Source organism: Rhinatrema bivittatum, chromosome 13, assembly GCF_901001135.1.
Source record: "Rhinatrema bivittatum chromosome 13, aRhiBiv1.1, whole genome shotgun sequence".
In the NCBI taxonomy this organism is placed as follows: Eukaryota; Metazoa; Chordata; class Amphibia; order Gymnophiona; family Rhinatrematidae; genus Rhinatrema; species Rhinatrema bivittatum.
This window is the reverse complement of record NC_042627.1, coordinates 71,338,081-71,359,264: the sequence shown is the minus strand read 5'-3', so window position 1 is coordinate 71,359,264 and position 21,184 is coordinate 71,338,081. Positions and strand designations below refer to the sequence as shown.

At 42.3% G+C, this 21,184-nt stretch overlaps 1 protein-coding gene across 9 annotated transcripts in view; it reads left to right on the top strand.

The window, feature by feature from the left end:
• Nucleotides 1-21,184, top strand: part of AKAP13 (A-kinase anchoring protein 13) — a 336,318-nt gene that overhangs the window by 204,482 nt on the left and 110,652 nt on the right. For 6 of the 9 annotated variants that reach the window (XR_003852464.1, XR_003852465.1, XM_029575495.1 and 3 more), the window contains 6 exons: nucleotides 1,538-1,929; nucleotides 3,693-3,746; nucleotides 5,739-5,801; nucleotides 8,158-8,347; nucleotides 9,800-9,908; nucleotides 17,815-17,910. Coding sequence is in view for 7 of the 9 variants with exons in the window: in XM_029575495.1 (XP_029431355.1) it covers nucleotides 1,538-1,929; nucleotides 3,693-3,746; nucleotides 5,739-5,801; nucleotides 8,158-8,347; nucleotides 9,800-9,908; nucleotides 17,815-17,910 (904 nt within the window). In the remaining 2 variants the exon portion in view is untranslated. The remainder of the gene's footprint in view (nucleotides 1-1,537; nucleotides 1,930-3,692; nucleotides 3,747-5,738; nucleotides 5,802-8,157; nucleotides 8,348-9,799; nucleotides 9,909-17,814; nucleotides 17,911-21,184) is intronic. The other 3 variants (XM_029575493.1, XM_029575494.1, XM_029575496.1) reach the window with 3 other exon arrangements.

Here is a 21,184-nt window from a genome sequence, read left to right as displayed (position 1 = left end):
ATCTCCTCTCCACCACCAGCTCTCCTTCCTCCCCACATACACATCCCCCAACACATCCTATCTACACCACCAGTTCCCCCTCCTCCCTGTTAGGATTCTTCCTGCTGTGCAGCCTCCTTACCACCAGAGGTCCTCCGTGAGCACTCCTCCCCTGCCTGGCCCAGCCTTCCTTGCCTGCCCGCCCGCCCTACGCCCAGACTCCAGCATTTAACCCTGCCTAGCCCGTGCCTCTGCGCTTCGGCATCGGGTTCCTTTGGGATCCCTTCTCTAGCCACGCATTTCTTGCCTTGCTTTGTGTGCCTGCGGGCCTTCTGGTTCCCCTCACGCCTAGCGGCCCATCCCAAGCCTTCTAGACCCCTTGCCCAGCCTGAGACTTCCAGGTTCTCCCATGAGGCTAAGCCTCTTCTCTGTTCTAGCCCCTGCCTTTCCCTTTTGGGGCTTCTCTTGCCTTGTTGCCTTCGGGCGTTCGGTGTTCCCTGTTCAGTGTAGTCCTTCTCTTGTCATATTCTGTCTCCCCTGTTCCTGTACTCCAGTACCAGGCTTACCGGCGTTCTGTCCCTGTGTTCTGCTGACACCTGCACCCGGTTCCAGTGCTCCAGCTCCACACTTAACCGCATCCACTACCCACGCTCTCTATTCCAGGCTTCCTGAAGTTCATCCTTACCTCCGTGCATCTCAGTCCGTTCCAGAGATTCAGCCAGTCTCGAACCCCTCAACCCAGCCTCACCGGACCACCTTCACTCGTTCCAGTGCTTCGCTCCCGTGCCACTCCTGGAGGTGGTGTTTACCTCACCTTGCTACAGCCTGAATCCCTAACGCTCCCCACATACACATCCCCCCCCCCCCCCCCCCAACAGATCCCATCTACACCACCGGCTCCACATGCACATCCCATCTAAAAGAATATACATCTTATTTTCAACTCCTCACTGCAAAGCACTTTTTAACATTTGTAAACCTAAAATCCCCAAAGAATCCCATTGCCCAAGTGTATTTTGATTTGGGAAAAGTTTTTAAAAGCAGAATGAATGCCCTTTTCCAGTAGATTACTATGTGTATGCAGTCAGCGTCCAAAAAAACCCCCCAACATGGCTTCCAGCTGTGATCTGAGGAGCGTTGAACCTAAAATCGAGTGGTGCACAGCTGTAATAAAAGCTGATGTTTCTTTGTAGATCAGAATATCTTCCAATTTAAAGTTGGCTGAAAATCTCTACATTTTGAGTTTCTGTTAAATGGAAGGGGAAAAGTAACTTACCTTTTTTTTACAAGCTGATGGTGGCATCTGTGGAAACATTTTTCTCTTCCTAGGAATTGAATGGTGTAGCCGGTTATAGCGCTAAGCCTTTCACATTTCTGAAATCCGGCCCAGATCATGATAGGTTCCGATAAGGCGAGGAAAAGTGCTGAAAGAAATAGAGGCGCAATGGAGGAAAGTGTGCACAAAAGCTGTAGCAATGTCTGTGCTTAAGCCCATCGTGCACGCCGTTCCATGTTCACATTTTGCGGCTGGGGGTGTGTGTGTGTGTTATTTTTCCAGCCCGAGGAGGAACAATCTGCCTGCGACATCGCTAGCTCCAGCTCTTCTGCGGAAGATACGTCGTCCCTGGAGAGGAACTCTTCCCGTGGCAGTGACATCGCCCTCCTTCGTGACCTCAGCCTGAAAAGACACAAGGAGAGCCACAGCCTGGACAGCAGCAGCTGTAGCGGCAGCAGCACAGCCACAGCAGCAGCAGCAGCAGCACCGGAGGGCCAAGAGAGCGGTCATGCCAGCACGGGCGAGATGGACGGGGAGGAGATGGACAGCATCACAGAAGTGCCGGCGCACGCCTCTCTTTCACGGAGCTCCTTGCGGTCGCTGTCTCCTTTCAGGAGGCACAGCTGGGGACCGGGGAAGAATGCAGGAAATGAGACCGAAATCAATCAGAGAAGGTAAGTGTACAGTTTTTAATTTTTTTAAAACACCTTTTGTGTTCTTAAACACACTTGCAGCCTAAGTCTGGCAATTTTCAGGACTGGAAAAACTGACTCAAATTCAGATTATTGCTGATGCGTGTTCTCCATAGATTTGGACATATTTCTTTATTATTTTAAAATATTTGTTACTGAAATAGAAAACATAGTTCTAATTTTTATGCAAAAAAATGTTTTTTGGCTGAAATATATATCCCCTAGTTTTCATTACCAAAGTCCCCTAAGAGTAGAAGTATCATCATCTGTTTCTATTAGCTTTTTACATTTTTTTAATATATATTTACATTTATATATATATATATTTTTTTTTTTTACATTTTTTGAATATATATATATATAAATACTAGGTGTTAAACGTAGGCAACTCTAAAATACATATCTTGATTGCATTAAGTTTTGTGTGGTGCTGGTGGTGTTCCAGGTTTTCATCTCTGAGCAGTTTCTGCCCTCTTGGGTGAATTGTGAGCAGCCACCTGGCTTGTCTTTCATTCTGCCAAGTAGCGCACTTTGTATGTAGTGTATGGTTGTAAATGCATTGCTGCAGCACTTTCGTGTCTTGCTTTTATACACATGAAATAGTTCTAGCGTATTAGTTTAAAGCACAAACTGATGTTTAAAACATCAGAACCCAGACCCAAGCCAGCAAAGCTCTGAATGGAGCTCATCTACATTTACAGTCGTGTAATGATCTTGCTGAGGTATTTGACATCCCTTCCTTAGCTTTAAACTAATTCCCTGAAGTAAAACAAAAGTGCATTAAGCAACTAAAAAAGGAAATATACGAGAGAGTAAAGCTGGTTTACAAGATGCAAAGTACAGCTGCTAATCCCTCATTTAGACAGATGTATTATCTAAGTGCAAAACCTACAAGAAAAGACTTTCTGAGAGCCATAAACTCCATGTATTTGGCAATTACATCTAATGCCAAACAGATGGGTCTAAGACACGTTCTGCATCTGTTGGTGTAGAGTTCAGAGGCTCACAGCTCTGGTCCTCGAGGTCCTCCACCAAGTCTGGTGTTCAAGGGGACCAAAAGGTGCAGGTTATCTGGGCTCTTAGGCAAAGTGCATGAAACCAGTTGCAGTTCTCCTGTAAACCAGGTCTGTTTTTGAACCTTGGCGGCTGGAATTGGCACCTGCCACTTTAGGGAATTGCTGATGATATGGGAGCTCGCATCTGTTCGTTTCAAACAGGGCTGAGTGGGAATCACTGCCTCCAGGGTTTCAGATGATCAAGGGCTCGGCCTGTAATTTTTTTTTATTTCTAAGCTTACTTTAGGCAAACATTGTGTGCTCTCTCTCCCTTCTCTTGTCCATCATGGTAACACCAGTGGTGATTTTTTTTGTCAGGTCACCGACCTGGGGCCTTTTTGAAACTTCCACTTTTTCTTAGCAGGGAAAAGGAAGAAAGGTGCAGACTGCTGCTGACCTGGACCTGATAACCATTTTTTTATTTGTATAAAGTAAGCTACCACTGGGTAATATTATGCTGTGGTGGGTTCTTAATGGCCAGTAGCTGATTATATTGATGGTGCTTTAGGTGTAGCATTGTGAGGAATATCTTTTATGATTCATATTACTGTCCCATCAAGAAATGGTTCATCCTCTTTTCTCTAATTCACTAATGTTTTTCATACATTATCCTCTCTGGGAGGTCGTTTCATGTAGTGTTTCATCTAATCCCATGTGATTCACTGACCGCTCTTCATGATTCGTTTTCAGTTCAATGCGATTTCTGGGGGATGTGGTAAAGAAGCCTCCAATTCATAGGAGAAGGTATATAGTTAACTATCTAACCACATTGTATTTGAATATTTACTAACACTTTAGTTCAATGTGAACAAATCTAGGATTAGGTACAGTAACTTTGACAATCAAGACAACATTCATTGTAACATTATAAGTGCAAACTTTTGATACCTATATTTGGTGTTACTGTGTTAGCAACGCCATTAACTTTAGTCAACTCCTCCAGTAGTTAACATGCGTACTAATCCATGTATTGCATACTTAATCTTGTCTGCTCTACTCATCAGCTATCCTTAAAGGTACACTAGTTACCATGGTCCATTCTTCTGCACTTCATGTCACTGGCCCATGCACAAACCCGTTGAAATCCCTCAGTGTGTATACCTTGTGCTTTTTGTTGCAAGGAAATTGAGTATTCATGATAAGTGCACTGTGAACCACCTAAACTCTCCTCTATCTAAAGGTTTGGTAGAGTTCACCCCCCCCCTGCCTGCATTCCCATCTCTAAAAGACATGCCGGTCCATATTGAATTCATGTGCCATTTTAACTGTTTGGCCAAGAGGCATATCATTACAGTGCAGTCCTTAATTGCACATCATGCTTTCTTTATTGTATCACATATTTAGGGAAAAACAATCACATCGAGAGCTGCTTCTTGTAGAAAACTGAACGTTTTCCTGTAGAGCCACACTAGTTTGTGGGTGAATCCTGAGAGAATTCCTTGTGAAAATTCTCTTCTAGTATAGCACCCCCGCGAAACTGTGGGGCCTTGATATCCATCTTGCCATTGGTCATGCTCTCTTTCTTACAGGAAAACTTGCTCTGTCTTCAGAGCAATCATATATTTATTTATAAACATTTTATATTCTGCTTTTTCCTAATTTAGTCTTTCGGCAGATTCTAGTAAATATTACTATTAAAATTACTATCCAGATTGCAGTGAATCAAATCAAAGACTCTAGACATGAGGTTACAGCATGTATGCAGTACGGCTAATGACGAGGTAGATTGTAAGAAGTCATCTAGGTTGAAATAGCTTATATGGTAGATAATAAAGGGTCCAGTGGGTGAAATGGGTAGCAGGAATACATAGAGTAGGTAAACTATAATAGACAAGCACTTTGTGCCGAGTTTGTAAGAATAAACCAAGTAGGAGTAGCCCAGTGGTGGATGAGGTTGTGAGCTCCTGATCAGGAAGTTCTGGCATTCAAGTAGAGGGAAGTCTCTGCCTTGAAATCTAATGGGCTTGGCCCACAATTCCAGAAACCCCAGGTTAAACCTGGCTTCAGTGGGCAAATTTGAATAAGTGGCACCATGCATGCCATATAATGAGGCTTTTCTGTATATAAAAGCATTGTCTGTATGATAACATTTATTCATGCACAAAAGATCAGGGGCATCTCCATTTATTCTATTTTCTACCAGTTTTTCTGGAATATTTATTAGGCCTTTAAGCTATACTCTTTGGGAAACAAGGAAGGGCGGGATTTCCGATTTGTGCTTTAGATTTTTCAAGATTATCACAGACTTAGATTATATTAGATGGATATTTAGGTGTTGAAAATGCTTGCACCCCAGCAAAATACAGTACACGAGAACAAAGGCAGATGACTTGGAAGATATCAGTTATTACTCTAAAGCAAAAGTTGGAACTTTTGTGGTCCAGGTTCTATAACGAGAGATTTTTGTTTTTAATATACTTACCTCCTTAATCAAATAACATCCCCCCTGTACCCCCCTTCCCCAAACTTCTCCCACACTCATCACACAGTAATTGAGTGAGTTTGCTAACTCTCCTGACACTCGTGTGGTGGTAGCTGTTAGCCCTCTCAATCCATCATCTTATCTTTGTGTAAGATTTATAACAAAATGTCTATGTTGCTGGGAAGTATATTCATGCTTTCAAATGCTAAGCAAGGTGTCTTCCCAGAGACAGAACACTTTTTACCATGTCCGTGATAGCCATCTGTACAATCCATTAACCCCCATCCTCTTGTCATCTCTTCTGCTGTTCCCAGTATGAGCTGGTGTCCCTCTGATGCACTGTGCATTCCCATGGGAGGTGAATTTAATTATAGAAGGTACAGTATAATTACATGTGAGCCACGGAAACAGCATAAGGGGGGCACTGCCAGTCCATCCTGAAGCTTGTGCTTGTCCATTTTTGCTTTGCTTCAGCTAAAATGCAGCATGCACAAATCCAGCTTTTGTTTTTGTTTGATTCTTTTATACCGTCATGCCCTAAACCTAAAGGGCAGACGTGAAATGAGTGCTACAGTTTTTAGCATGTAGAAAAATGTAGTATTCTTCAGCTTACATTTCTTGACATAATAATTGCTAAAGTATAGGAAGCAACTGAAGCAACCGAATGAGAGTCTAGAATAAATGGCACCACTAGATTAACAGATTGTTGGTGTGCGTTTGTGTTAAATGTATTTCCTCATGTAAAGCAATTTGGCTGAATATTTAAAGTATATCTCATATTCTAAATTAATAAAATGTTTTACAAACGATAAAGTACAGCTGATCTGTCATTCCCCAGCTTAGCAATAGGTGATGTGCATTATATGAACAAGAAAAAACTTTATCTGATGATCACTGTCTAACAGTTATCTATTAAAATTGGGATTTCAAGCAGACTTGCAAGGTTATTAGGTGTTTAACTTGAGTAGAATAATCTTAACGACAGTGCCTGCCCAAAGAAGCATAAATAGATTTGCATAGTTTTTAAACTGTTGAAAGGCCTTGTCCGTCATATTTGCTTTGAGAGCAGTCTGCCACACTAATGGGTTACAATTCAAACAAAATTGAAAAAGGTTGCTGAAATTTTGGCACCTTTGAGAAGAATACTACTGAATGATCTTAGCCACTGTGAACGTTGCATTGTAGAACCCAAAGCGCCTGTGCATTTTGACCCAAGATTTTATAACCGCTTTAGCTTGCAAAGCAACGCATGTGTGGCAGCAGCTAACAAGAAAAGATATAGCACGCCCATGGTTGTGCCTTATGGTGGTGCTTAAGTCTGTCAAAGCTTTGGAAATGGATATGGGAAGCCATCTTATATGAAAGCATAGTCTGAATGTAGCTAACAGTTTCTTGTGTTTATCTTAAGGCTAAAGCTTGATTTTACTGTGTAGTAAATTTGGAAGGATTTTTGGTACCCAGTTTATACAATTGATAAGTATGTTGCCATGACATGGGCTTAAATGTCATATGATAACCTTTAGAAGTACTATGGTAGGGGTAGGCAATGCTGGTCCTCGAGTGCCACAAGCCAGTGGGGTTTTCAGAATATCTACAATTAATATGCATGTTGCATGCAACGGATGCCAGTGCATCTCATCACTATTCCGTGTGTGCAATTCTTGAGCGCCTGATGGGCTTGTGGCACTCAAGAATTGGAGTTGCCTATCCCTGTACTATGCTAGTTTGACTGTAGACACATGAAGTAGTTTACCATGATGCCAGTGGCTAGGATGTGTGTCCTTTATAGCTGTTCTCAAATATTTTGAAATTAGAGGATTACTTTATTTGGATGTGTGATGACAACAATAAATAGCAAATGTGCATCCATAAAACACCCCAGCTCTTTGTATGACCTGTGTGGGAAAACCCATGCCAAGAAAGGACTGTTATTTTTCATCCACTTCGAACAGTTTTGGGGTAAAGAATGCGGAATACAAGCATCTGTAAGTAAATAAATGACTAGCCCTTCCGCCACTACTTACGGGTCTGTGGCTAGTTAGTTTAATGCCTCATTTTGTTGGGCTAAGGTCCTTCCTATTAAGAGAGTACATTACAAGTAAATATGGGCTTGATTTGTTGTGATTACATCACAGCGCCCATCTTTGCATGATTGTAGTGCAATAAAGATTGAGCATCACCTCTCTAGTGCTGGTGTGCAGAAGATAGATCTGCAGTTTGATGCAGCAGTGAAGATCGTAACACAGACATCATGTGCACTACTGGTCAAGTCTCCCAGGCAATTAATTTAGGTGCAGATTTGTATTTATTAAGGTTAGCCATTAATTAAGTTGTCATTTGCATGTTAGAACCATTTCTTGCAACTTGCCTGTCTTGAACTCTTGTCTCAATAGTATTCCCAAGGATTAAAATTGAGAAGCTGGCCATTAAAGGGAATCCATTAGCTTCGATGCACTTTTTAACCTGCAGTCGTTTCCACAAGCACCTTGATGATGATGATACAGCAATGTCACTATCTGTAGTTAGGGAAACGGAAGGAAGTGAATTATGCCCTAGGCTGTATCGTTTTTTGACCGTTTTTTTCAGAACAGTAGGAGGAACATGGCATCTTGCAAGATTAAGTGCAGCTTGTGTTCCCATTCAGGGAAATACCAAGTTGGTAATTCATGCCGCCACCCCCTTGTCAACCAGCTTAAAAATCTTGAGGAATAACACGCAGAATGTTGCACTTAGTTACAGCCTAGAAGGTCTGGTAGGAGATCCTGAGGACAAGAAGGCGGCTTCCTCCTCTGCAGAGTCGTCGTCCCTGAGTTGCACGGAGCTGATGCGAACTGCACTAGCAGCCAGCGACGAGGATGGTTCTTTGACATCCCTCACAGAAGAAGGCCTGGAGCAGAGAGAAGTCAGAGCTTTCAACCATCAGGTAAAGCCATCACTTTTTGGGTGAGACTTAAAATAGCAATTTCTTAAAAAAAAATTAGTAATAATAAAGTTACTTTATCAGCAGCCAGTAATCATGGTTAGAAAGTACAATTGTGAAATCAAATAATCTCATTGACTTAATTAAAGTAATTTAAGTACATTGTAACAATATGGAAATCTTCATAAACTTCATCACAGTAGCTAATCCCAGTTTATGAGGGAGGGGGGTTGTCATATTTTATGACTCTGCGTATCAGGGCAAAGTATGCATGCAATTTCTTACTGCAGACGTTACACCAAATTCTCAGAGCGAAGTTATGCGCACACCGTCACCTTGAGAGTTGTACCAGTAAACGTATGTGCTCAAAGCTGCATCTGCTACTTTCAATATAGGTTGCAGTTAAAAAAAAATAATAATAATGCGAGTAACTTCTGACCAACCCCAGAATGCTTTGGGTGATAAATTTTAGAAGGAATCGTTTATGTGGGTGAATAATATCGACAGAACGAATACAAATTCACCTATAATTAAATCAATGAGACTTCAGATAAATAAGTTGCATTAAATTGCGTAATATGACCTCATATTATAAGAGATGCTGACTGCACTCATTTACGGTGGTTTTCGGAGGTCTTAATTGCGTCAGATTTTATAATCGCAGGTCACATACGTGGATTACTCCTTTTTCGATATATATTGCAGATAAAAACCACTTATCTTCAAAGAGAGAGCATCAGTCACTCTTCTGCGGCAGCTTGAAATTGTTTTGATATCTGCATCAGGGATATAAAAACGAACGTGTGTTAGTATATCTAAGCCTAGTAGAAATTTTCAAAGGCGATTAGTGAAAATGATGTATTAATTAGAAGTCGATATACCCACGATGACATGCTGGACATCAGAGTTCTTGTAGAGCCATCACAGCGATGTGAATGCCATCAGTAACTAGGGCCTTTACATAGCACGTGCTGCACAGTTGTTAGAGTCTCATTGTGAAATGAATGGGCACATAAACTAAACTAGTTTTTATTAAAAAAAACAGGTCTTACTTGAGTGTACTGGGTTTGAAATTTGTTGGCGCCCTGGCATCTAGGAGTGACACGCAGGCACGGGCCGCCAGAATTTAATGGGGCTCGTGGTCCTTACCTGCAGTCATATTCTGTGTGTCTTGTGTCTGCCAGAGTGATCCTAACCACACGTATCTGATAAAGACGCGCAGCAGCAACTGGGTTTGCAGGGTCTGTAATTGTAAGTGTAAATAAAATTCAGTGAGCTATATAATAGATAAAAAGAGTCATTCGAAATGAATGTATCTCATCCCCAACCTCAAATACAATAACACCCAAAAAGTGAAGGGTAGTTTCAACCCACCCCCCGCACGCACACACCCACTCCCATGAATCTACCATTCATTTGATGACATTTTTGGCTTTTCCTTACCCTACTGTACAGGCTCTCCGAACGTCACAGCCACGAGGATTAAGTTATTCCACCTCGGCTCTGTCTTCTCCGCTAACCAAGTCCATCTCCCTGATGACCATCAGCCAGCCAGGTTCAGAGCGTGAGTATCCTGGACTTGCATTTCCTTCCCACACTGGAGGCTGATAGGGAGCTGCCGAGCCAGTCTTCCTTTCCCAGGGAAGCTTCTTTTTCTATTTTGCTTTTCGGCACTTCATAGCATTCGGGTACTGTAGGTTATTTCTCTGACCCCAGAGGGCCCAAAAGCTAAGCTTGTACCTGAGGCAACAGTGGGTAAAGTGACCTGCCGAAGGTCACAAGGAGTGGCAGTGGGATTTGAACCCTGGTTACCTCGGTTTGTAGCTGCTGCTCCCTCTCTGCGCACTCACTTTTCTCCCTCTCTGCGCACTCACTTTTTCTCCCTCTCTGCGCACTCACTTTTCTCCCTCTCTGCGCACTCACTTTTCTCCCTCTCTGCGCACTCACTTTTCTCCCTCTCTGCGCACTCACTTTTCTCCCTCTCTGCGCACTCACTTTTCTCCCTCTCTGCGCACTCACATTTCTCCCTCTGCGCACTCACATTTCTCCCTCTGCGCACTCACATTTCTCCCTCTGCGCACTCACATTTCTCCCTCTGCGCACTCACTTTTCTCCCTCTGCGCTCTCACATTTCTCCCTCGCACTCACTTTTCTCCCTCTCTGCGTACTCACATTTCTCCCTCGCACTCACTTTTCTCCCTCTCTGCGCACTCACATTTCTCCCTGGCACTCACTTTTCTCCCTCTCTGCGCACTCACATTTCTCCCTCTCTGCGCACTCACATTTCTCCCTCTCTGCGCACTCACTTTTCTCCCTCTCTGCGCACTCACATTTCTCCCTCGCACTCACTTTTCTCCCTCGCACTCACTTTTCTCCCTCTCTGCGCACTCACATTTCTCCCTCGCACTCACTTTTCTCCCTCTCTGCGCACTCACTTTTCACCCTCTCTGCGCACTCACATTTCACCCTCTCTGCGCACTCACTTTTCTCCCTCTCTGCGCACTCACTTTTCTCCCTCTCTGCGCACTCACTTTTCACCCTCTCTGCGCACTCACTTTTCTCCCTCGCACTCACTTTTCTCCCTCGCTGCGCGCTCACTTTTCTCCCTCGCTGCGCGCTCACTTTTCTCCCTCGCTGCGCGCTCACTTTTCTCCCTCTCTGCGCGCTCACATTTCTCCCTCTCTGCGCGCTCACATTTCTCAGGCACTCTCTTCCTTCTTCACTTCAGAAATTACAGCTCAAGCACATAATTTAATTTGTCAAACTCTAGTTTCAAAAGACAGTATGAATGTTTTTTAATCATATTCTTCCATGATTTGAAGACACGTACATGATTTTTGAAACATGAAAACTTGCATTCCAGATGTAATCCTTTTCGTCAGTAAAATTGTTGGGTCATAGAGTTCTGGGGTTTTTTTTTTTTAACTGTTTTACTAGGATTTTTCACTTACTCATTTTAGAGAGTCTTAGGAAACCCTGAAAGAGTTAAAAAAAAAAAAAAAAATTACAAGTTTTATTTTTTTTTTTAAACTTAGAATGCGCGCTATATATACAAGGGCCACTGTTTAATCGCAGGGGAAAAAAACCCCGTGCTTGCCACTTATTAAATGTTATTTAAATGTGAATTGGTTTGCAGCACTTTGAATATTGTGCCGTCCTCTGAAAGTTCACGTCATTACTTTTCCAGTTTATCAGAGGGACTAGTTCTGAAAAGAGTGGAACTGTGCTACCATTTCAACAGGGAGCCTTTCTAAGCCACTGCAATTCATATTCCATCTTATTTTAATATCGGTGCTTAGAAAGGAGTATTTTAAGCATTCATAAGAAGAAGAAATCGGACTGCTTTCATCCTGTATCCTGCCAAACCAGATTATTTAAAAGGAGTGCGATTAAGAATATTAGACCTGTGACGCAAATAGCTAGTGAGCGTACGATAAGTCATTAAGAGGTCCATATTCAGCAAGCCGGTGAGCGGCTAAATTATCCTGGCAAAGTTATCCGGATAGCTGTAGCTGATCATTCCCGGGGAGACATCTCCTGCTGAATATACTCGGCTGAAGATACCGGAGAAGCTTTCGCCAGGGTCACGTTACGCCTGGCCCGGTATGTTTGAATGTAGCCGGTTAAGTTTAAACGGCTAATATGCAAAAATCTAACTGTTAAATGGCAGAAAACAAACCAAAGGTAAGAGACCTAGGGGGAGGGGGCCTGCTTGCCCGATTCTCCCTCCCACCAGCCATCCCACAAAATGAGTAGCAGCTGACGTCGAGCATTGCGCCCGACCTCCCAAACCCAACAAAAGCTTGTAAAAAAAATAAATAAAAAGCTGTGGGCCCCAGCAGCCCCCTCCTTATCCCTACCTCTGTCCCCCGTCCCCCCCCCCCCCCCCACCTTACACACAACCCCAACCTTCCTACACTTCTCGGCCCTTCTGCCAAGACCCCCTCACCCGCTGGGATTGCAGTACGGTGGCGTCCAGCGTTACGCTGACAGCAGCACTGGAAGTGTCAGGTGCAGGACCTGCGCAGGCTCTTTTCAACATGAACCTCCATTTCTATTGCTGGGGTTGCAAGTCCTCAGATTGTAGGTAAACCAAAGGAAAAGTGAATAGCATGCCAGAAATTAGTAGTAGCTTAATCATTCCTTTGCTTCCTTTGGTTCTTGTTACCTGATAATTTTCCATTAAATACATATTCTTTCTATCATAGCATGACATAGTTCTAGAAAAAAACTGTTGTTAACAACGAATCTATTATACTAAATAATGAGCTGCTGTTTTACCACATAAACTTAAGTAGAGGTTAATGTCGGCTGAGAACTTATTGCCAACTGAACCTCGGACATCTGTTCCATATGTCAGAGATATAGCCAGGCAATTAGGCACCGATGGCCAAATGAAAAATTGCGTCATCACCCAATACCCAACACATAACATCACGAGCTGGGAGAATCTGTTAAAGATTTGGTTTTTGAATTCAAAACGTGAGGTACACATTCAGTACCTAACCAGCTAGGAAAGTTAGCCGGATAGTTTTATCCAGCTAATTTTATACCACCTCAGTAACAGGTGAAACTTATCCTTCTAAATTAGCCAGATAAGTCTAAATATCACTACTTATCTAGCTAAGTTAGCCAGATAAGTAGCTCCTCCCAGTTACTCCCTCATCCTGCTCATCAGTTAGCTGGTTAACGACTTAGCTGGATAAGTCGGAACTTATTTGGCTAAGCGGTGCTGAATATTATTATTTATAATCTGTAGTAGACATAAGTGTGACCCTAGTCCCAAAATCGTGACATTGATATTTGTATAGATGCAATCCTTAACCTCTACCCATTTGATTAGTAATCTCTACCTTCTTAAGTAGCAGGGGCTGAAAAAGGAGTGTTTGCTTTTAAATCATGATGACTTCATTCATGACCCATCATGGTATAAAGTGTGAGACTCATAAGGGAATTTGTTCTATTTTGTGGGGATTTTACTGTGTTTAGAGTTATCAAAATGACCTCGACTATTTTGGATAAGTAATTTTTGAATATGGCACAAATATTTGATTCTGACGGACAGTATTAGAAATATATGAATATTTTTAAAACTAGCTGTTTCAAAAGTCAGTTAAAGAAGTATGTTTTTGGCAAGTGATGATTAAATTATAAGCCACTAGTATTGTCCAAGGACTGGGAACACTGTGAAGTATAGGGCGTGCGTAATTGAGATATATGGTAGTAGGGTGTGCATGCTGAGTAGAGGGGATTGGATAATTCAGAGAGAGAGAGAGTGGCGGAGCTGGAGAGTACAGCCAGAGAGAGGGGGAGAGGTCAATCTTTGTTTGTGGTAGTAGACAATGGATTGGGGCAGAGCTGGAGAATACAAGGGAGAGAGAGGGGCGAAGATCAATTTCTGTGCAGAGATTGGGGTGGAGCTTAATTTGCATTCCTGTGATGCAGGTGTGGGGCAACGTTCCTCTTTATTATAGTTAGAAATGTTCCAGTTCACGTGGCTACCTGTGCCTGCTTTTCTTGCAGGTAGAGTTTTGGTTGTGAAATGTGCATGAAGATTTGAAAATGTCATCTATAATACGGTACCTACCCTTCCGGTCCTAATTTAAACACTGCCTTGGGAACACTGCCTCTCAAGGTGGCTAAAAGCACATGTGTTGTCGAACCACCCTGTGCACCTTTAGCCACATGGATGGGAGGTCATTTCCAGAAAGCCAGTATAGGCTGGTAAAAAAAACCAAACCAAAACCCAAAACATATTTTGACTGCGGAAATAGCTTTGAAAATTTCCCTCATTTATTTGTTGTTTTTCATTTAAATATAGGTAACAATATTTCATGTTAGCAGGAGGTTTCATCACTGTTTTGTCTTTTGCAATTTGCCAAACTTGCTGATGGTTTCTCAAAAGATGAAGAGTTGTGACAGTCTAATTTAAAAGTTGTGGCAGGTTGTGTGTAGTAAATCTGTTCAGTAAAATACTGTTACGAAATTCTTTCACCACATACGGTGTGTGTGGCAGATGGTACATGAATAACCATGAATGAGACTTTTGTAAACCGTTGTGATCTATACATGGAACGACGACATATAAAATATCTAATAAATAAATACATTATTGGCTTTGTCAACACCTTAGCAATGTGTTTGAATCCTATAACATTCGCCATAGTGTGTGTTATAATAAAGCAAAGAAACTTCTTTCGGTCACGGAGCACAGCAACAGTCTTTGCTGTTTAAATTCTTGCAGCATGTCCCATACTTTCATTGCTCCTTTGTCCTGGTTGAAGTTTCAAGGTCATTGGAGTTCACTGTGACTTCGTCAGAGATTGAGCTGTTTCCCTATTGGTGAACGCTTTATCATGTGCTGCTTGTGCATCAAAGGCATGATTTGGTCTGACAGATGAGTACTGAACTTTTAACAACCCAACCTACGCTCTAAATGCTTTTATTAGCTAAATTTTATTCCTCTGTACATTTGCAGCAGGCAATCATTACTGTGAACCCAAAACCTATATATGAAAAGATAGCGAGTCAGCATTCATGCACAACTTTGCAGATAAGCTTAGCAGAAGCCCTTAATATTTGAACTTTTTCATCTTTTAGCGAATATGCTGTGGCTAATCGACTCCAATATGCAAATCATGTGCAGAGCAGGGTGAGCTTGGAGTTGCCTTTCAATAATTACCTTTTTAAGTTTTCCACTGCGCTTTTGCTTCACCCGCTCTCCCAAATTGGAAAGAGCTGTGACTTTCCAGATGTGTCCCTTAGCAACAGGAAGAGCAACAGCCTAAAACCCCAATGGACATGACCTATCTCCCCAGTCTGTGTTACAGAGCGCCCTGCTCTCCCTTCTTTACCGCAGCAGTTCGTATTTAAAACAAAACAATTTCTTGGCACCACGTTCAGTTGCTAACCAACGCTATAAATAACGCACTTAGTCACAGAACACAGACCTGTGCGGCGTGCCAGAATTCGTGGCAACTTAAGTCTTCTGTTCGTGGGAAAGTCCGTGCTGAGCTCGCCTAGGGAATAGCACATTTGCTGCCATCATCAAAGATTATTTTGAAGTGCAACAGTTTCTGGATAAAAACCCTCATACGATTGGTGTTACAGATTTCACCGAGGATGAAAAATGATAGCTCGTAAAATATTTTCACGAGTTCTCCGCCCTTCCTGTCTCCCTGCCCCTGAATGCAGGCAAGTTGAGGCCAACACGTCTTTCCTGTTAGTTGAAACAGAAGCACTCTAGTTTGTAAGAAGAACAAGGTTGACCCAGAAAGCAAATTTAGAAAAGAAAAATAATTCTTAACCTTTCTCCCTTTTAAATTTTCAGGCCTTGATGGCTGCCTTATTGTTTTCGATGCAAGAAAGTATATATAATGTTACAGCTGCTGTTGAAGTGAGCAACTCGAGTATAAATTTACTGAAAATGCACAGTCCCCTTCTAGTGGAAGTCTCATGCTTCCTGAATACCGTGCAGCTGCACCTACAAACAGAGCTGGTGGTGGCCGGCAAGTGAAAGATGAGAACGTAGAGATATGTGCAACAGCCTGTTATGGAAGAATGCAGCTCAAGTTATGAATGTAGTCTATGCCAAATAAGCCATTCGCAATAGATTCTGCTAAAATAGAGTAAAAGAGAGATCCAGTTTTATTATTGGGAAAAATAAAATTGTAGTCCGCCTTTCATTAGACATATTCCTAATTTCCCAAATGGGATTTTATTCTGTCGTGTAGCCTACAAGTGATTGCAATCAATGACACAACTGCATGGCCACCGTGGAGTCTGGTTCTGTTTTCTAGATGAAGTGGTGGTGACATTGCTCTCTTTCTGTCTGCTCCAGTTTATACTAACAATGCAAAAGCCTGCTTGCTTATCCTTGCTCTGAAGCCTTTAAGGAAATAGATTGTTTTTTTTGGCTTTGATTTGGATGACAAATCATCGTTGTTCTGTTACACTTTTCCTGAATTCAGTGGTTGATAATGGTTGAAATATATACTTCCAAAGAGCTGGGATTTCACTTCTGATTTTGTGAATGGAGGTGAACTGATCTGGTACATTTTAAACCATAGCAAAAGTTTATCATCAGCATGAGGCAGAGGGAGGGGGACAGAGGGTAGTATCAGGGTCAGGATACAATTACCCCTCAAAAGATATTTCACCCTAAAGCCCCAAGATTTGTTAAATGTTTGGTTTCCCAGCATTTAATATCATACCCTTACTTTCTCCTTTACCTATTAAAAACTCAAGCTCCTTCCTCTCTCCACCAAGTAACCATTTGGATTTACCATTGTAGGTTCACAAGATATGGAAGGTGCTAGGCTGCATTCAGTTCTGGTTAATAATAACAAATAGTTATTGTGCCTTTATATTGAGTATATTTCTAGTAGCCAGGCATACACATAGTTAAGAACATGATCGTAATTGTCACCTTGGTTGGATAGCCTCAGCTGAGGGGCCTTGGACTTGAAGGACATGTATCACGAACAATCTTCTTCACAGAATTTGTCTCCCCACATCTGGCTTAATGCACATGTGTGGGGCAATAATGATGATTTTACTCTGGCAGTGCCTGTGCTGTGACTGCTTAGCAGACAGCTGAGGGGGCCACGTTTCCAGTTTTATGAATCTGGCGCTTTTCTTGAGCACCAAAACTCCAATGATGTGAAATGCAGTAGAGCCTGGGTGCTTCACCTCCCTGAATACGGAAAAAGGGATTTCTTAAATCACACTACTGAGAAGCACCATTTTGTAGGTTCACCTATACATTAAACCAAACTGCTTATTAAAATATAACCTGAACAATTATCAAAAGATTTTTCTCAACCTGCTTTGGAAATTCATCTCATTAAAAACAGTTAATGGAACAGCTCCCCTATGAGGAAAGGCTAAAGAGGTTAGGGCTGTTCAGCTTGGAGAAGGGGGATATGATAGAGGTCTATAAAATCATGAGAGGTCTAGAATGGGTAAATGTGAATCGGTTATTTACTCTTTCAGATAATAGACTAGGGGGCACTCCATGAAGTTAGCAAGTAGCACATTTAAAAAAAAACTGGAGAAAATTCTTTTTCACTGAATGCATAATTAGGCTCTGGAATTCATTGTCGGAGGATGTGGTTAAAGCAGTTAGCATAGCTGGGTTTAAAAAAGGTTTAGACAAGTTCCTGAAGGAGAAGTCCATAAACTGCTATTAACCAAGTAGATTTAGAGAATAGCCTCCACTTATTACTGGCATTGTTAACATGGAATCTGTTTACTATTTGGGCATTTGCTAGGCACTTGTAACCTGGATTGGCCACTGCTGGAAACAGGATGCTGGGCCTGACCCAGAATGGGAACGTCTTGTATTCAATAAGTTCTTATGTTTTCTAAGGGGAGCTGAGCTGCTATGTGTGTTCTTCCTTTTATTAAATGTGCCTGTGCTTATTTTCTCTCATGCATGCTCTAATGCCTGCTGTTAACCTGCTTCTCAGCCAAGGGACGGAGTGGATCATGGAGGCGAATATCCTTCGGTGTCCCTAGAAATAATTTTCCTTGTGGCTCTTCTTTCAATGATGAGGAGTCATATAGTAAGTAAAGAACGCATCTGTGATATGTCAATTTGACGTTTCTTTGTACAGCATTTGAGTAACATCTGCATTGCATAGATAGATGGGTGTGGTTCAGTAGTCTCACCTATCATCCTGCTTGAGCGGCTTCACTGGTGAAATGCAGACTTTACAGTGGTTTATGCTGGGCTCAGAGCTTCCCGGGGCTGGGGACATGTCTTCCTGATTTTCTTCCTGGTACAATTACAGTAAATCTCTACAATAATACAAGATGCATAAATCTAAATCAGTTTCTCTGCCTTCTCATTTCAAGAGATGGTGGCGTGATAAAAGGGCATTTCACCGTATGCCGAGGCTCCTCAGGGCCCCAGTCTTTCAGATACTTTCACTTCTGATACTTATGCAATGCTGAATATCAACTTCCATTTTTCCATTCCTTTCTCCTGTTTTATTGGACCCTTTTTCTTCTGGCCCTTAAATATTTTATTCCTGTTTCTATACACAGATATATATTTTTTTAGAATTACAAGGGGTATAACCTCTTGCTATATCCATGCGTCCTGGTTTAAAAAACCCCCCCTTTGTTCCTGCAGTGGTCATGTTTACATCTTAGCTGTGTGAACCTTGCCCTGCTTTGTCATTAAAAACGAGTCCAACAGCTCCCCCTATTTACTAAGGTTCATAATGCTGGGAGCGATTACATTTTACATTTTTTTTTTAATTTTAATTTTTTATTTACGTTTGTTTCATTTAGTTATGTAAACCGTTTTGATTAAACTTTGTTTGTAAAGACGGTATACAAATACTTTTAAATAAATAAATTTCAAACACTAACATCTTGTCAAAAAATGGAATAGAAATCAGAACAGTAAAACAAAGGGCAATCTTAATGGTTTTGTTTCACTGCCAACTGACTTTAGCATGTATTGTGTTCAGCACTGCACAGTGCACTAAGTGCAGTTTATAACTGCAAACAAGTACGTCACTTTATTTTTACCCAATTCCCTGGCCTCACCAGTTGCATAGCTCATAAGACTGCCCTAATTGATTAGGGAAACACTGACCATGTGTACATATTCATGAACCTCATTACCTTTAGCTGCACTTATTGCAAAGGAATGCACTAAATGTTAGTACAAAAATATTTGGCTTAGTTTGGACTGCTGCTTCCCAAATGTAGACACACAAGCTGCATCTCTAGAAAAGTAACATTTTTCTGTTAAATATTTAATTTGTGCCCTCTTCACTCAGTTAATCTTTATGTATATAAATTTATATGTGAAAGTAGTAAGAGGGTGATTTTCAAACAGCACATGTAAGGAAGTCGACAAAAACAGACCTTAAGTTACACCAGTTTTCAACGTGGACGTGCACACGTAAGTCAGCTTTGAAAATTATCCCTCCCCCCCCAAGCTACTCCACACGAGTTGCGCCTGCTGGTTTGTGCACGCAGATTTTTCCTGATAAGTTGCACACGTACCGCCGCATTTTTCTAAAGTTTGCGTGCATATCCAAACCCCCTTCCCCAGCTCCACCCAAGGGAGCACCTCCGCGCAGTCCAGGTAAACTTATGCGTGAACATGACACGTGCGGGCAAGTTTGCCCACCATTTAGGGAGGAATTTTCTAGACTATGAGCTGAGATGTACAGTAAATACTCCGGATGCATTGCCGCCCCTCATCTGTAAGGTTCTGATGCCACTGTTCACACCAGGTACCCTGACCACCATTCTGCAATTTCAGCTCCAGCTCTTCATGCAAAATAATGTTTGCCAGACTGTAGATGAGAAAATGATTACCTGTCAAAACTGATTTGTACAGGTTAAAAGTTAGAATTTTCTTAAGACTGAGAGCGTGAACAGGTTTTTCTGTCTTCGGAGTGTGGTAATTATAGGCTGTTGATGGAACTTGTAGGTTTCTGCCTTTGTTTTGTACTCTGTGAAGCGCAGCAGAATTGTAGCGGCTTCTGGAAGGAAGCAGTAGTCCCTCTTATCCTAAAAAGCTGACTGAAAACAAAGGAAGGCTGCGTTGAAATCTGAATGTTCTCTGTAGCCCTGTATACATTCGCTCTCTTCCCCCCCCCCCCCAATTCATTCACTCTCTTCCCCCCCCCCCCAAATTCATACCCTATGTAAAGCAAAATGTTCCCCCCCCCCCACTCCCATTGAAGATAACTTTTCAAACATATGAAATAAGTGCATCATATATACATATCATAAAATGTGTAACTGCCCCACAATATATACTGTACATGTGCACATATGCTATTATGCTAATGTTTACAGTGCATTGAAAGCAAGTATTTCAATGCATTGACTGCACATATAGGGTCAGATTTTATAATCCACACGTGCGGGGTACATTTGTGCGTGTGCTACCCAGCGCGAACAAATGTACACACGATTTTATAACATGCGCGCGTTGCCGCGCGCATGTTATAAAATCCAAGGTAGGCGCGCGCAAGGGGGTGCACACTTGTGCACCTTGCGCGCACCGAGTCCTAGGGGAGCCCCGATGGCTTTCTGCGGCCTCGGAGGGAACTTTCCTTCCGCTCCCACCCCCCAGCCCTACCTAAATCCCCCCCCCCCTACCTTTTCAGGATTTACACCTGCCTCTGGCCTCCGGCTGCCGGCGCGCCATCCCCCAGCACAGCCGCTGTGCCGGAGGCCTCGGGACCGCCCCCATCCCTGCCCCCTTCCCGCCCCCTTTTCAAAGTCCCGGGACATACGCGCGTTGCCGAGCCCATGCAAAATAGGCTCGGCGAGCGCAGGAGCAGGTTTTAGGGGTACACACGTAACCCTTTGAAAATCTGCCCCATATTTCCTACCTATTTTAAGATCATATATGTGCATATTTTACGCATGAAATTAAAGTAGAACTTGCGCAAAACCCAGTTTATGTAAATAAGTCAGCACATTTTAAAACATGCACTTGTAATTGAAATTAAGCAGTTTTCCAATTGCTCCACCAGTTTGCCCAGTCCTTCTCCCCAGCCAATAGCACATAATAAATCTGATGTCAATTACACCAGATAATTAGCAGGTGTAAAATTCCGCAAGTAAGTTGCACAATGCCACACATAAGTATCTTTTACAATCGATACGTATGTGTGTAATTGTTGCCTGCACCCCAGGATGCTCCCCAGACTTCCTGTATGTTACAGGCATATATGTGCACATGAATTGTTAATTCCACATAAGTACTTTTGACTTTTGATTGTGCAAGTACAGGCTACTTATGTTCATATATGCTCATTTTTATGTGCTTACTGATCAGAAATTTCCTCCATTGTCTTA